Source organism: Danio rerio, chromosome 21 (genome assembly GCF_049306965.1).
Source record: "Danio rerio strain Tuebingen ecotype United States chromosome 21, GRCz12tu, whole genome shotgun sequence".
Lineage (NCBI taxonomy): Eukaryota > Metazoa > Chordata > Actinopteri > Cypriniformes > Danionidae > Danio > Danio rerio.
The window spans coordinates 2,129,969-2,144,770 of NC_133196.1; the positions used below are offsets into that span (position 1 = coordinate 2,129,969).

The window sequence follows — 14,802 nt, forward strand, 5'->3', positions numbered from 1 at the left end:
TTATGCACATTAGTGTACAAACATTTATTATTCTTTTCTGGAAAATATTTATTTTAATTATTTTGAAAAATTAGTGTCGCGAAATGTTTGTCGCCAGACTCGCCACCTATTGGCATAACAGTGCAATCGCTACAACCTTTAAAAGTCATACATTTGGATTTCGTAAAATGATATTAAAACGTTAATTTTTATAGTATAAAATATATTTAAAAATGTATATATATATATTAGTAAATATATATTTTATATTATAGAAATTAAATTAGTCTTTTAATTTAATTTTGAGTTAATGATTCAACAACTCGCTTATAAATATGTCATGTTTCATTAGATTGATCAGTTTTGAATTATTAATAATGCACATTAGTGAAATTAATTTGAAATTATTTATTATCTTATAAAAAATTGTGTTGCAAATTGTTTGTTGACACCTATTGGCATAACAATGCAATCACTACAACTTTCATATTCATAAAGTCATAATTTAGATTTTGTAAAATTATATTAAAAAAACATGGGTTTCATTCATATTATAGAATTTAAATTCATATTCATAATTTAATTTTGTGTTAATGATTCAATGACTCGCTTATAAATATGTCCTGTTTTATTAGATTAATTGTTTTTGACGCAGATTAGTGTGAAATTTTGAAATTATTTATTATTATATCTTAAAAATATTCACATTGTTTAGAAAAATTAGCAACAGACATTTAGATGGTTGTTTGTCACCACCTATTGACATAATGCAAACACTACAACCTTTAGAAGTTATAATTTGGATTTTATAAGATTATATTAACAACATGAGTTTGATTTCTATAATACAAAATATATTCTATAATAAATATATTATAAATGTAAAAATATAAGTATATATTTTAAATTATAGAATTTAAAGTTATGTTTTTAATTTAATCTTGAGTGAATGATTCAATGACTCGCTTATAAATATGTTGTTTTATTAGATTAATCTTTTTTTATATTATTGGCTCACATTAGTGTGAAATTAATTAATAGTATTATTAATATTATCTTGAAAGTAATCACATTATTTAAAAAAATTACTGACACACATTTATATGGTTGTTTGTCGCCACCTACTGGTATAACAGTGCAATCGCTACAGCCTTTAGAAAATCATATTGTGATTTTGTAAAATATTAAAAACATGAATATGATGTCTATAATATCAAATATATTACAAAATGAATATATATATTTGTAAATATATATTTATAATTGTTAATATATAATATATATATTTTATATTATAGAATTTAAATTAATGTTTTAATTAAATTTTGAGTTAATGATTCAATGACTCGCTTATAAATATGTCCTGTTTCATCAGATTAATCTTTTTTTTATAATATTGACTCACTTTAGTATGAAATTAATTTGAAATTGTTTATTATTATTATTATTGTTATTATCTTGAAAATATTAACATTATTGTGTCATAATTTTAAATTAAAAGTCAGAACTTTTCATGTTGTAATTTAATTTTCTTACCTGGCGAAAATGGGCTCGCTTACCATTGACTTCAATAGTAGGAAAAACAAAAACTATTTATTTTCTTCCCAACATTCTTCAAAATATCTTCTTTTGTGTTCAACAGAAGAAAGAAACACAAACACGTTTGGAATAAGTGAAGAAAGAGTGAATGATTGGGGTGAACTGCCCCTTTAAGAAGAGTCTAACTCATGTCTTATGAACAAATGATGTTTTGACCATCAAAATAACAAGAAATCTGTATCAAATTCATCAAAACAGATTCAGAAATATGATGTATTATATTTTTTACAAAGCGTTTGTGTTGTTGTATGACGTCTGAGTGCATGTGGAGAAATGTTACTAACAAATGTTGAAAAACTTTGCGCGTCATAAAAGGGCTAGTTCACACAAAAATGAACATTTGCTCACTTTTAACTCTTCCTCAAGTGGTTATAAAGGTCTTTCTTCTGTTGAACACAAAAAAAGATAGTTTAAAGGAAGTTAAAAACCATTAACTTGCATTGTTGTTAAAACAAATAGAAGTCAATGGGTACCGGTTTTCAGCATTTTTCAAAAAATATTCTTTTGTGCTCAACAGTGTTTTAAAACAAGGGTGAATAAGCTACGACAGAAGTTTAATTTGTGGGTGAACTACCCCTTTAATGTGTTTGCCCTTGTTAAATAGTGCTTATTTCTCACTCTTAAAATAACACGATTCAGCTTAACCAAGTATTTGAATGATGTGATGGAGATTTTTCCTGTATCTTGTTGTACTTAAAATAAATATGACTAGCTAATAAAATTATGCACTCAAAAAAAAAGCTCTGTGTTAAAGTAATGAGTGTGTTTGCATGGAGAAATCAAAACTCTAAACCGGCTCAATTATTAAGACGTGTTGACGCTGTTATTATCTTATTAATAGGCTGAGACTGATGACCAGTCAAGATGTGCAACAGAAAATGATCAAATTAAGGCTTTTCCTCCTTTTATTTTTTTATTAAGCATTTAATTTGAACATGCACAGTATTCAAAATGACCGACATTTCTTTAATTAACGAGAATACATGCAAATCTAGTCTAATGCAGGGGTCACCAAACTTTTTCCTGGAGGGCCGGTGTCCTGAATATTTTCCCTCCAACCCTAATCAAACACACCTGAAAGAGCTAATCAAGGTCTTACTAGGTATACTTGGAACAGCCAGGCAGGTGTGTTGAGGCAAGTTGGAGCTAGACTCTGTGGGGACACCAGCCCTCTAGGAACGAGATTGGTGACCCCTGGTCTAATGTGTCCAGACATAGTGTGATAGCTACTAAATTCATTTGATTTCCCAGTGATGCGTTGCAGCTGGAAGGGCATTCGCTGTGTAAAACATGTGCTGGATAAGTTGGCGATTCATTCCACTGTGGAATAATAAAGGGACTAGGCGGAAAGGAAATGAATGAATGAATTCATTTGATTTGACAAGTTGGCTTAATTACATGCATTAAATTTCCTCTAATATTTGTTCCTCTAGAGAAAGTCCTATTTGTTTTACTTCGGCTAGAATAAAAGCAGTTTTTAATTGTTTTTAAACCATTTTAAGGCCAATATTATTAGCCTCCTTAAAGGTTCAAGACACCCTCGAGAACTTTATTTGAGATTTTAACAGATTAGTGTGTGTTGAGCATCAGATAGGACACTGTTAGCAGCTGTCGGCTTTAATTGTGGGGAAAGTTGGATAATTTTGCGCTTTTGTCAGCTAATTGCATCTGGGTTTAAAATCATTATTGAGGCGGGAACAAAATCAGTGACGTAGCGTGAATCTGCTAGTGGAGTGATGACACGTTGGTTTCTCATTATTATTCATAGCTGAGTTCTCCTATCCTATGAGAAGAGCCGGCTTTTTAATTATTCATAAGAGCATGTGCTGTCCACTGACATACCTGCCAAGCTGTGAGCCCTACTGACTAGGTGGGACCTCAGCCGGTGGACGTTGTCTTTTATTAGTTGAGCTCGTTACCATTCTTGGTGTGACTCTGGAGTCAGATCTGAGTTTCAACAGTCATGTCAAAGCAGTCAGTAAATCAGCATACTACCATTCAAAAACACTGCAGGAATCAGATGCTTTGTTTCCAGTGAAGACTTAGGCTGCTTTCACACCTACACTTTTGTTTCGGAACGTATCTCGTTTGCCCAGTTAGCGCGGTTCGATTGGCATATGTGAACAGGGCAATCGCGCTCTGTTCCGCGCCAAAGTAATCGCTCCGAGATCGCTTGAATGAGGTGGTCTCGGCTCGATTGAAACGAACCCTGGAGCGGTTCGATTGCAGTGAGAAAGCGATCCGATCCGAGCGCGGTTATATTCAGTGTTTTATGGATATGTAATAGGCTTACGGCTATATGAAGAGAGAATTATGAGTATGGCGGGAAGTTTCGCGAGTCTCCGGATGCCCGCAAACGAGTGATGATCTCCCGGTAATCTCGCGTCTCCCTCCCGGTCCTCAAATAGGCATCGTCGCGCACCCTTCTCACCCCTCCCCACCGCGTCTCTCTTCAGACACGTCGCGCGCGCACCCTGTCAATCACCACCAAACCACCACCTCTCCTGACAGCTGAGCGGGACACTGCAAAATAAACCCTGACACTCTGACCAATGTAAGGAGAGTTTCCCCGCACGTGGCTTGTTTTAGCTCTTTTGGACCGATTAGAAACTTTGCAGTGTGAAAGCGAACCGCTCCAAGAGCAAAGAGCAACAATGTAACAATTTTAATCTCTGTTTCGGAACAACTGAATCCATTCACAGGTGTGAAAGCACCCTTAGGGTGCTTTGCTTTCACATCTGTAGTTCGCTTCATTTGGTCGGGACCAAGGGTAATAAATGACACATCGTTGCATCTTCTGCCGTCTTTGGGTGGTTTTCACACCACACTGCTGGCTTTGGTCCAAACCAGTTGAAACGAACCAAAATGCAGTGATCTGACAAAATCCACATTTCTCATTGGCCAGATGTTGTTGAACATATTCCCTAAACTGCTTATTGATTGGTCAGAATTCACATGCGGGAAAATGCCAGTGAACTGCCGCAGGTAAACAAAACCTTTTACTCTGGAGGACTGTGCTGGCTGATTGTATCTCTGCTTTAGACAAACTATACATTACGAAAATGAAGCGTGGCTGTGGCTGGAAAACAGTGTTTAATGCATCGCTCGTCACTTCAGGAGGAGACGTGAATTAATTTAGCTAAACTGCGACATGCTCATCTTGCGGAAATATTACCAACGATCCATCAGGTAATGTTTTCTCCTCTCTCTCTCTCTCTCTTTGTTGGTAAAGCGCTGTCAACAAATATTTTTCCTCCATATCCAATAATGCACAGCGCATCGGCCTACGGCAGCTGAATTAGTTCAAAAGGCGCAGTACTTTTTGCGGTTGGACCTGTTTTAGTACAGACCATATTCTCACCACAAACGAACCGCTCCAGGGTTCGTTTGAAAGCATAGCGAGACCACCTCTTCAAGCAGGTCTCGGTACACTTATTTGGTCCGCTTTTGGTGCGCACTCGAGTACGATTGCTGGATTGTCACCTGCCCAAACGAACCGCATCAAAAGGGGAAACGAACTCTAGTGCGATTAAATCGAACTAAACAAGGCAGGTGTGAAAGCACCCTTAGCGAAACTTGTTCATGCTTTTATCAGCAGCAGGGTGGATTACTGTAATTGACTCCTCACTGGCCTTCCTAAAAACACAGTCAGCGGGTTACAGCTCATCCAGAACGCTGCGGCCAGGATTCTGACCAGAACCAGGAAATCAGAGCACATCACACCTGTCCTCAGGTCTTTACACTGGCTTCCAGTTACATTCAGAATAGATTTTAAAGTATTATTACTGGTCTATAAATCACTAAATGGCCAAGGACCTCAATACATTACAGATATGCTCACTGAATACAAACCCAACAGAACACTCAGATCTTCAGGATCAAATAAACTAGAAACACTTCAAGAGTTCAGTCAAAGCAGGGTGAATCGGCGTTCAGCTACTAACAGCGCCCCCTGCTGCTGGAATCAGCTTTCAGAAATGATCAGATATGCTCCAACATTAGGCACAATAACATGAAGACTGAACACACATCTGTGTGCTGCGTCCCACAGATCGCACTATTGTGTCTTTCTTCTCTTATTCATTCTTTTATAACCTTTTTAAACACATTTTAATCTGTTTTTAATCAATTTTTTTTATATATTTTTTATACTAGTTAAACAGTATTCCTATTTTTCATGCTAAGCAAGGGCAGGAGAAATTTAGTTTATGTCTCACATCTTGAACAAAGGGAGATTTAATAGAGTAATGCTATAGCTGGTGGGTAAACAAGTTAGCACAACAAAACCACACTAGCACACATTCAAGCCCCAAGCATTTTTTTTTTGTTTGTGCATGTGAAGTTTTTGAGATGTGACGTTATTTTAAATGCTGTTTTTGTACATTTTAGCTCATTTTACATTCTTTTTTATTACATAGTTCAACTAAAATTCCACTGGAAGTCTGTAATAATCTGTTTAATAACATTCCACTGTGGTGACCTCTATATGACCATATATCTCACCACAGATCAGTGTCTTTTTTAGTTTTTGTACGTTTTCTGTAGACAATTGATTAATCAATAGTAATTATGGAAAGCGCATATTCTTGTAGGTGCTACTTTATAGCATTTGGCTGTAAAGCAAATTACTTTAATAAATGATAAATCTGTACTGGTGTAAACATACTTGTTTTTAATATTATCAGTATCTGACTAAGAAAATGTATTTATGTATCTATTCTGTTTTTGTTTTTGTATTCAATAGACTATATTAGGGCTGGGCAATGTAACTTAAAAAAATACATCAATTTACGATTTAAAATATAACTTTTATAATAATAATTATAATTTAATAATAATAATAGTAGTAGTAATAATAATAATAATAATAATAATTATTATTATTATTGTCATATAATTTCATTATTAAAATACTGTATAAGTTATAAATTAATTATTTAATATTAATTATATTTCTTATAAATTAATCACATTAGGCTGGTTGGTTGCTTTTATTGCTTGCATCTGGTAGATTAGTCTTGTGCACCGAGCGAGTTTTGTCAGTGATATTTACTGTGAAATTACACAGCTGCGTCATGTCATTTACCCGGAAACATCAATGCTGGATTACAACTTCTCTTTTATTCCTTATGTAAAGCACTTTGAATTGCCACAGTGTATGAAATGTGCTATATAAATAAACGTGCCTTGCCGTGCTAAAGTTAGACTAATTAGGCAAGTCATCGTATAACAGTGGTTTGTTCTGTAGACAATCCAAAAAATATATTGTTTAAGGGGGCTAATAATATTGACCTGAGAAAAAATATTACAGGAAATACTGTGAAAAAATCCTTAACATCATTTAGGAAATATTTGAAAAAGAAAATCATTCTCAGACAGACATTATGATCTTCTGAGCCTTTAAGCAATGCTCTTCTGTGCACTAATAAATGATGCATTGGATTTAATACGTTTTCTTTAAGGTAAGTGGTTGCAAGCAACTTAAATAGGCTGAATTTGAACAAACAAATTAAATGTAGTAATGTTCAACTTTATTTGCTTGTTTAAATTCAGCCCATGTAAATTGTTTGTAACCTCTTACCTTAAAGAAATGTAGTAAATGCAATGCATCATTCTGTCAGTGTAGTTCAGTCGCAGCAGTAGATGCGCAGGTCATTGAGTGCGGTGTCGTCTGCTACACCCTGCGGTTCCTCCACCATAGTCTCGATCCCACAGATTCCGGTTCCTCCACAGGTCTCGCTCCAGTCGCCCCATTCGCCCCAGGACATCCCAGACCCCTGCAGCTCTTCTGCGTTTACACTGCATTTAAACCTGGCCACAATACAGACACCAATCAATTAGCATGACACCTGCATGTTGTTATCATAATTTGCACATTTCTAACATAATTGCCATAGACACTACAACATTGTTAGCAATATTAGTTTACTAAATAAAAAAATAAACATTCTTGACAATTGAATTGTATTTGTGTATTTATGAATTGGTTTTGAATTTCCAAATTGGATTTGTGTATTTTTGAATAGTGTTTTTAATATAATAATAGGATTTTTGTATTTTTAAATTACAAATCGCATTTGTGCATTTTTAAATTGTGTTTTGAATGTACGAATTTGATTTGTGTATTTTTGAATTCACGAAATGGACTTCTGGATTTATCAATCCTGTTTTGAATTCACAAATTGGATTTGTGTATTTACGAATCGTGCTTTGAATTTACGAATTGGATTTGTGTAGGATTGAATTTAGGAAATGGACTTGCGTATTTATGAATAGTGTTTTAAATTTACAAAATGGACTTGCGTATTTATGAATCGAGTTTTGAATTTACGAATTGGATTTGTGTATTTACGAATCGTGCTTTGAATTTACGAATTGGATTTGTCCATTTATGAATCGTGTTTTGAATTTACGATTGTATTTGTGTATTTACGAATCGTGCTTTGAATTTACGAATTGGATTTGTCCTTTATGAATCGTGCTTTGAATTTACGAATTGGATTTGTCCGTTTATGAATCGTGTTTTGAATTTACGATTAGATTTGTGTATTTACGAATCGTGCTTTGAATTTACTAATTGAATTTGTGTATTTACGAATCGCGCTTTGAATTTACGAATTGGATTTGTCCGTTTATGAATCGTGTTTTGAATTTACGAATTGGATTTGTCCATTTATGAATCGTGTTTTGAATTTACGATTGGATTTGTGTATTTTTGAATTAACGAAATGGAAATACATTATTTATAAATTGTATTTTGAATTTATAAATTGGATTTGTGTATTTACGAATCGTGCTTTGAGTTTACGAATTGAATTTGTGCATTTACGAATCGTGCTTTGAATTTAGGAATTGGATTTGTCCGTTAATGAATCGTGTTTTGAATTCACGAATTGGATTTGTTCGTTTATGAATCGTGTTTTGAATTTACGATTGGATTTGTGTATTTACGAATCGTGCTTTGAATTTACGAATTGAATTTGTGTATTTACGAATCGTGCTTTGAATTTAGGAATTGGATTTGTCCGTTTATGAGTCGTGTTTTGAATTTACGAATTGGATTTGTGTATTTTTGAATTAACGAAATGGACTTACATTATTTATAAATTGTATTTTGAATTTATGAATTGGATTTGTGTATTTACGAATCGTGCTTTGAATTTACTAATTGGATTTGTCAATTTATGAATCGTGTTTTGAATTTATGAACTGTGTTTTGAAATTACATATTGGATTTGTCCATTTATGAATTGTGTTTTGAATTTACGATTGGATTTGTGTATTTTTGAATTAACGAAATGGACTTACATATTTATAAATTGTATTTTGAATTTATGAATTGGATTTGTGTATTTACGAATCATGCTTTGAATTAACTAATTGGATTTGTCTATTTATGAATCGTGTTTTGAATTTATGAACAGTGTTTTGAAATTACGAATCGGATTTGTGCATTTTTGAATTGCGTTTTGAATGTACGAATTGGATTTGTTTATTTACGAATCGTGCTTTGAATTTACGAATTGGATTTGTGTATTTACGAATCGTGCTTTAAATTTACTAATTAGATTTGTCCATTTATGAATCGTGTTTTGAATTTACGATTGGATTTGTGTATTTTTGAATTAACGAAATGTACTTGCATATTTATCAATTGTATTTTGAATTTATGAATTGGATTTGTGTATTTATGAATCGTGTTTTAAATTTATGAATTGGATTTGTGTATTTATGAATCATATTTTGAATTTACAAATTGGATTTTTGTAATATTAAATTCATGAATTGGATATGTGTATTTTTGAATTTACAACATGGACTTGTGTATTTATGAATCATGTTTTGAATTTACGAATTGGATTTGTGTATTTATGAATCATGTTTTGAATTTACGAATTGGATTTGTGTATTTATGAATCACGTTTCAAATTTACGAATTAGATTTGTGTATTTATAAATGATGTTTTAAATTTACGAATTGGATTTGTGTATTTATGAATCATGTTTTAAATTTACGAATTGGATTTGTGTATTTATGAATCATTTTTAGAATTTTCAAATAGCATTTTTGTATTTTTTTGTTTACGAATAGGATTTGTGTATTATTTGAATTTCTGAAATGGACTTGCATATTTATGAATCGTGTTTTGAACTTGCGAATTGGATTTGTGTATTTTTTTTGTCGTGTTCTGAATTTACGAATCGGATTTGAAAAGGGTGCCAGGAGGGATTTCATAACAGTATCTGATTTGTTACTTTTTTATTGTCAATGAAAAAATGAAAACAAAGTCCTGATGGTCTATAAAACATCTTTGAAAGTCATAGTAATTTAAGTTTTATAAGATAAATTAATCGGCTTTATGCTCAGCTAGTGATAAACTTCCAGTGAAAGGTTGATGTGATCATTTTCTTCCCTTAACAGTATAGATAATGTGATTTAATGAACATATAATCAGTTAAAAAGACTTCACAAGTGTAATCAGGAGTAACAGGCGAGCGCTAAAACTCCATTGAAAATACTGAGGTAAAATACATTTGGTGCATAATAATGTAATGTAATGCAGTGCTTCTTGTCCAGTCGGAAAACCCACAATATATTTTCTATCAATCAGGCAGTAAAAATCGCTGATTTACAAAGAAATTAGATCTTAAACAGGGCGATTTGGTAATGGACAGCGATTGTTTATACAAAATAAAAGTCTCTGTGTATATGTATATACCTTTTTTTGATATATATATATATATATATATATATATATATATATATATATATATATATATATATATATATATATATATATATATATACATATATATACATACATACATACATAGTTGAAGTTTATTTTTATTTTTTCCCCAATTTCTGTTTAACGTAGAGCAGATTTGTTCAACACATTTTTAATCATAAAAGTTTTAATAACTCATCTCTAGTAACTGATTTATTTTCTCTTAGTCATGATGACAGGAAATAACATTAGACTAAATAGTCTTCAAGACACTTCAATACAGCTTAAAGTGACATTTAAAGGCTTAACTAGGGTAATTAGGTTAACTAGGCAGGTTAGGGTAATTAGGCAAGTTATTGTATAATGATGGTTTGTTCTGTTGACTATTGAATAAAAATATAGCTTAAAGGGGCTAATAATATTGACCTTAAAATAGATTTTAAAAAATGTAAAACTGCTTTTATTCTAGCCGAAATAAAACAAGACTTTCTCTAAAAGAAAAAATATTATCAGACATACTGTGAACATTTGCTTGCAAACATCATTTGGGACATTTTTAAAAAAGAAGAAAAATTCAAAGGAGGGCTAATACTTCTGACTATATAGGCCTACACAATTAAGATCACCTGATGTTGTTTGCAGCCGTGTCATCCCAGGTCCCTTGGTAGGGCTCCACTCTCAATTGAAAAGACATCAGGAATCCACTTGGGCACCATTTGATATCTGACCATTTTCCCCAGCTGAGATAAGAAACATAATCTGCTGTAATATTTAAGCCTGCTCGATAGAGAAAATCTGACATTGCGATATTTAGTTTTTCTGCAATATATACAACATTTTTTAAAAAAACACACAATAAGGGTGCATTAGTTAATGTACATGCAAAAACAAAGAGCAATACATTTATTACAGTATTTATTAATATTTGCTAATGTTAGTCAATGAAAATAAAGCCATTAATTTTTTGTTTAACTCACGGTGCATTAAAGGGCGCCTATGATAAAAATCATCCTTTGTAAGCTGTTCGGACAGAACTGTGTGCAGGTATAGTGTGTCCACAGTCATATTGGAGTGATAAAAGCACAAGGATTGTTTTATTTTCTGATGTTAAAATAGGACCCAAACCCCAGTGATTTAAGGCCGCTTAGTTTGGATTGTGAGAAAATGCAGCACATTTTTAAAGTGTGTTTGCGTTGTGAGGATTTGCAACACGTATGCTGCCCAGCCGATGAGGATCTTTTCGTTTTTTGTAATTGCATGTCTTCTTTTATTGCAGTGCATTAAGCTCTCTCAGCCACCAATGTGATCCTAATGTGAAGTGTGGGCACAAAAGTCTCTATATAATAGTTTAATAAAAGCTTCACCTTCCTACATCTGACTGAACAGTGGCGTAATCATCATATGGAGCAGAGGATTTTTTAGATGGGTTGATGCAATGAAGACGAATCCCATTGAGCGCTGTGTTATCGCCAACCAGCAGAGACTCCCACATACCTGCCACCTGCACACACACACACACACACACATGCACAATATTGCATTTAACACTGTTTCCTGACTACATGTGATGCGACAGAAACATTTAAAGTCTGCATGAGCCAAAAGCTGCGACCATTTTTTTTCATACTGTGATGCAGTTCCTAAAGAAATATTATGAGTAAACAGTGGGCGTGGCTTGTTTTTTCAGATTTCACTTAAAGATGACAAGGTAAAACTATTGTTTATTCTTAATGACGTGCACAGATGAAGTGTTCAAAACAAAACTAGCAATGTGAGCTCACAAAATCAATATGGTTATGAGTTCCCATAACTTTATTAGCTACTAATAACTATACTCTTTATTAGGTACACCTTACTAGTACCAGGTTGGACCACATTTGCCTTCAGAACTGCCTTAATCCTTCATGGCGTAGATTCAACAAGATACTGGAAATATTCCTCAGAGATTTTTCTCCATATTGACATGATAGCATCACACAGTTGCTGCAGATTTGTCGGCTGCACATCCATGATGCCAATCTCCCGTTCCACCACATCCCAAAGCTGCTCTATTGGATTGAGCTCTGGTGACTGTGGAGGCCATTTGAGTACAGTAAACTCATCGTCATGTTCAAGAAACCAGTCTGAGATGATTGAGCTTCATGACATGGTGTGTTATCCTGCTGGAAGTAGCCATCAGAAGATGGAGAACCGGTGCTCATAAAGGGATGGACATGGTCAGCAGCAATACTCAGGTAGGCTGTGGCGTTGATGCTCAATTGGTACTAATGGACCCAAAGAAAATCTCCCCCACACCATTACACCACCACCACCAGCCTGAACCGCTGATACAAGGCAGGATGATCCATGCTTTCATGTTGTTGATGCCAAATTCTGAGCCGAGCATCTGAATGTGTCAGCAGAAATGGAGACTCATCAGAGCAGCAACGTTTCTCCAATCTTCTATTGTCCAGTTTTGGTGAGTCTGTGTGAATTGTAGCCTCAGTTTCCTGTTCTTAGCTGACAGGAGCGGCACCCGGTGTGGTCTTCTGCTGCTGTAGCCCATCCGCCTCAAGGTTGGACGTGTTGTGTGTTCAGAGATGCTCTTCTGCAGAGCTCGGTTGTAGCGAGTGCTTATTTGAGTTACTGTTGCCTTTCTATCAGCTGGAACCAGTCTGGCCATTCTCCTCTGACCTCTAGCATCAACAAGGCATTTGAACCCACAGAACTGCCGCTCACTGGATATTTCCTCTTTGTCGGAGCATTCTCTGTAAACCCTAGAGATGGCTGTACATGAAAATCCCAGTAGATCAGCAGTTTCTGAAATACTCAGAGCAGCCCGTCTGGCACCAACAACCATGCCACGATCAAAGTCACTTAAATCCCCTTTAACTCACTTTGAACTGCAGCAAATAGTCTTGAACATGTCTACATGCCTAAATGCATTGAGTTGCTGCTCTGTAATTGGCTGATTAGAAATTTGCTTTAATGAGCAGTTGGACGTTATAACCTTATAAAATGGGTATATATAGTTAACCTGCAGTTATATAGTATATAGATGATGTCTTGAGGACAACTTAATACACTTCATTGAACATGCACACGAAGTCTTTGGTAGTTGTTATCATCTCTTCACATTCAGTGGTGGAAAGAGTACAGAAAATCATACTCGAGTAAATGGCTACTTGCCCAAAAACGTAGTGAAAGTGGAGTAAAAGTATCTGTTGTAAATATTACTGTATGTTTTCAAGAGTACTGAGTATTTCAGTGTGAAAGGTTGAAGTGCTGACCTGCAATTTGTGCATGTGTGTGAAAACGTAACATTCTGTAGTGCATTAAGTGATTGTTTAAGGTCGTTTGGAAATTTCAGTCATGATACAGCAAACAACCACCATCTTCTTATCGGTGACTTGCATTTAAACAGTCTCCCAATGCTTGCATGGAAAGATTTTGGACATCTCCTTGGACACTTTTAATGCTTTCAGACAGTTTGCAGCATTTATAAAGTGCCCATGTCTTGCGCTTGTTCAGTATGATTTGATTTACTTTCTATGTGCGATTTGATTGGACGGGAATCACAAGACTGTTTTTTTCTACTCAGCCAATCCTCAGACAAGAAAAAATAAAATCTGCAGGTTTAAAAAGTAGTGAAGTATACAGCACAAAAATTTTTTTAAAACATTGCATTTCCTTAAAAACTAATACAAATACACTAATTTGTGTATTAGTTATTTGTTGCTGTACACCACTGCTTCACATCAATGTTTAATCTGCAACTTCAAATTGACATGGTTTTGATTATTGTTGGTGTGCAGATTGACAGATTCAGCTATTCACATCAGAGCTGAGTGTACTGTACATTTCAACACATACAAATACCATCACAAGTTCTCACATTTAGATTAGTAAGCTCTCGGTTTGCTGCTGATTTACCTTCATAATAGTGGCTCACCTTTAGACTAAATCCTGCGGCGTACATCCCAGTTGGACACATCTCTTTCTGACCCCATGATCCCCATCTCATCCCGTTATGGACGGTCAGCATTGATCTGAAAGGTCTGCCGATGGAGCGCTGGACACGTCCTGATGGACTCGCATTCGCTGCAAAAACTGCTAATGTTGAAATTAGCAATAAAGAGAGAAACTTGAGCATGGTTTCTGTTGGAGCTCAGAACAGATGTGTGTGTTTGTTTCTCAGTGTGGGACGTTGACCCTCAGACTGATCCAAGTCCAGCTCACATAGCAAACAAAATCTCAGCTAAACATCAGTGCAGTCAGAATATAAACACAGCAGTTGCTCAAGAATCACTGCCAGACGCCACATGAAGAAATGCTGTAATTAATACTAGTGTTTCTGAAATACTCTATATATTCTAGTATATACAATTGTTTAATGAATGCTCCAGCATACTGTCATATTGACTATAGTGAACTGATACTGTAGTGTGCTTTAGTTATACTAAAGTAAACTGGATTATTGTAGTATAATATAACCTATAGTTGTAGAAATCTCCAG

General features: G+C 34.4%; 2 protein-coding genes and 1 long non-coding RNA gene across 3 annotated transcripts in view; 1 reads left to right on the plus strand and 2 right to left on the minus strand.

Annotated features, from left to right (window-relative positions):
* Positions 1–3,008, plus strand: part of wdr91 (WD repeat domain 91) — a 28,481-nt gene extending 25,473 nt beyond the window's left edge. Inside the window, exon 17 of the transcript XR_012396505.1 lies at positions 1,956–3,008. The gene's annotated coding sequence lies outside the window, so the exon portion shown is untranslated. The remainder of the gene's footprint in view (positions 1–1,955) is intronic.
* LOC141379943 (uncharacterized) lies at positions 2,466–6,404 on the minus strand. The gene is made up of 2 exons (XR_012397057.1): positions 5,094–6,404; positions 2,466–3,787 (listed from the first exon to the last, which is right to left on the minus strand). It is a non-coding gene; the product is annotated as an uncharacterized lncRNA (long non-coding RNA).
* Positions 6,405–6,679: 275 nt separating this feature from the next.
* Positions 6,680–14,511, minus strand: vmo1b (vitelline membrane outer layer 1 homolog b). The gene is made up of 4 exons (NM_001386272.1): positions 14,239–14,511; positions 11,672–11,808; positions 10,934–11,047; positions 6,680–7,389 (listed from the first exon to the last, which is right to left on the minus strand). Exons 1-4 carry the CDS (start codon positions 14,437–14,439, stop codon positions 7,206–7,208), a joined length of 636 nt encoding a protein of 211 aa, NP_001373201.1. The 5' UTR covers positions 14,440–14,511; the 3' UTR covers positions 6,680–7,205.
* Positions 14,512–14,802: the final 291 nt, after the last annotated feature.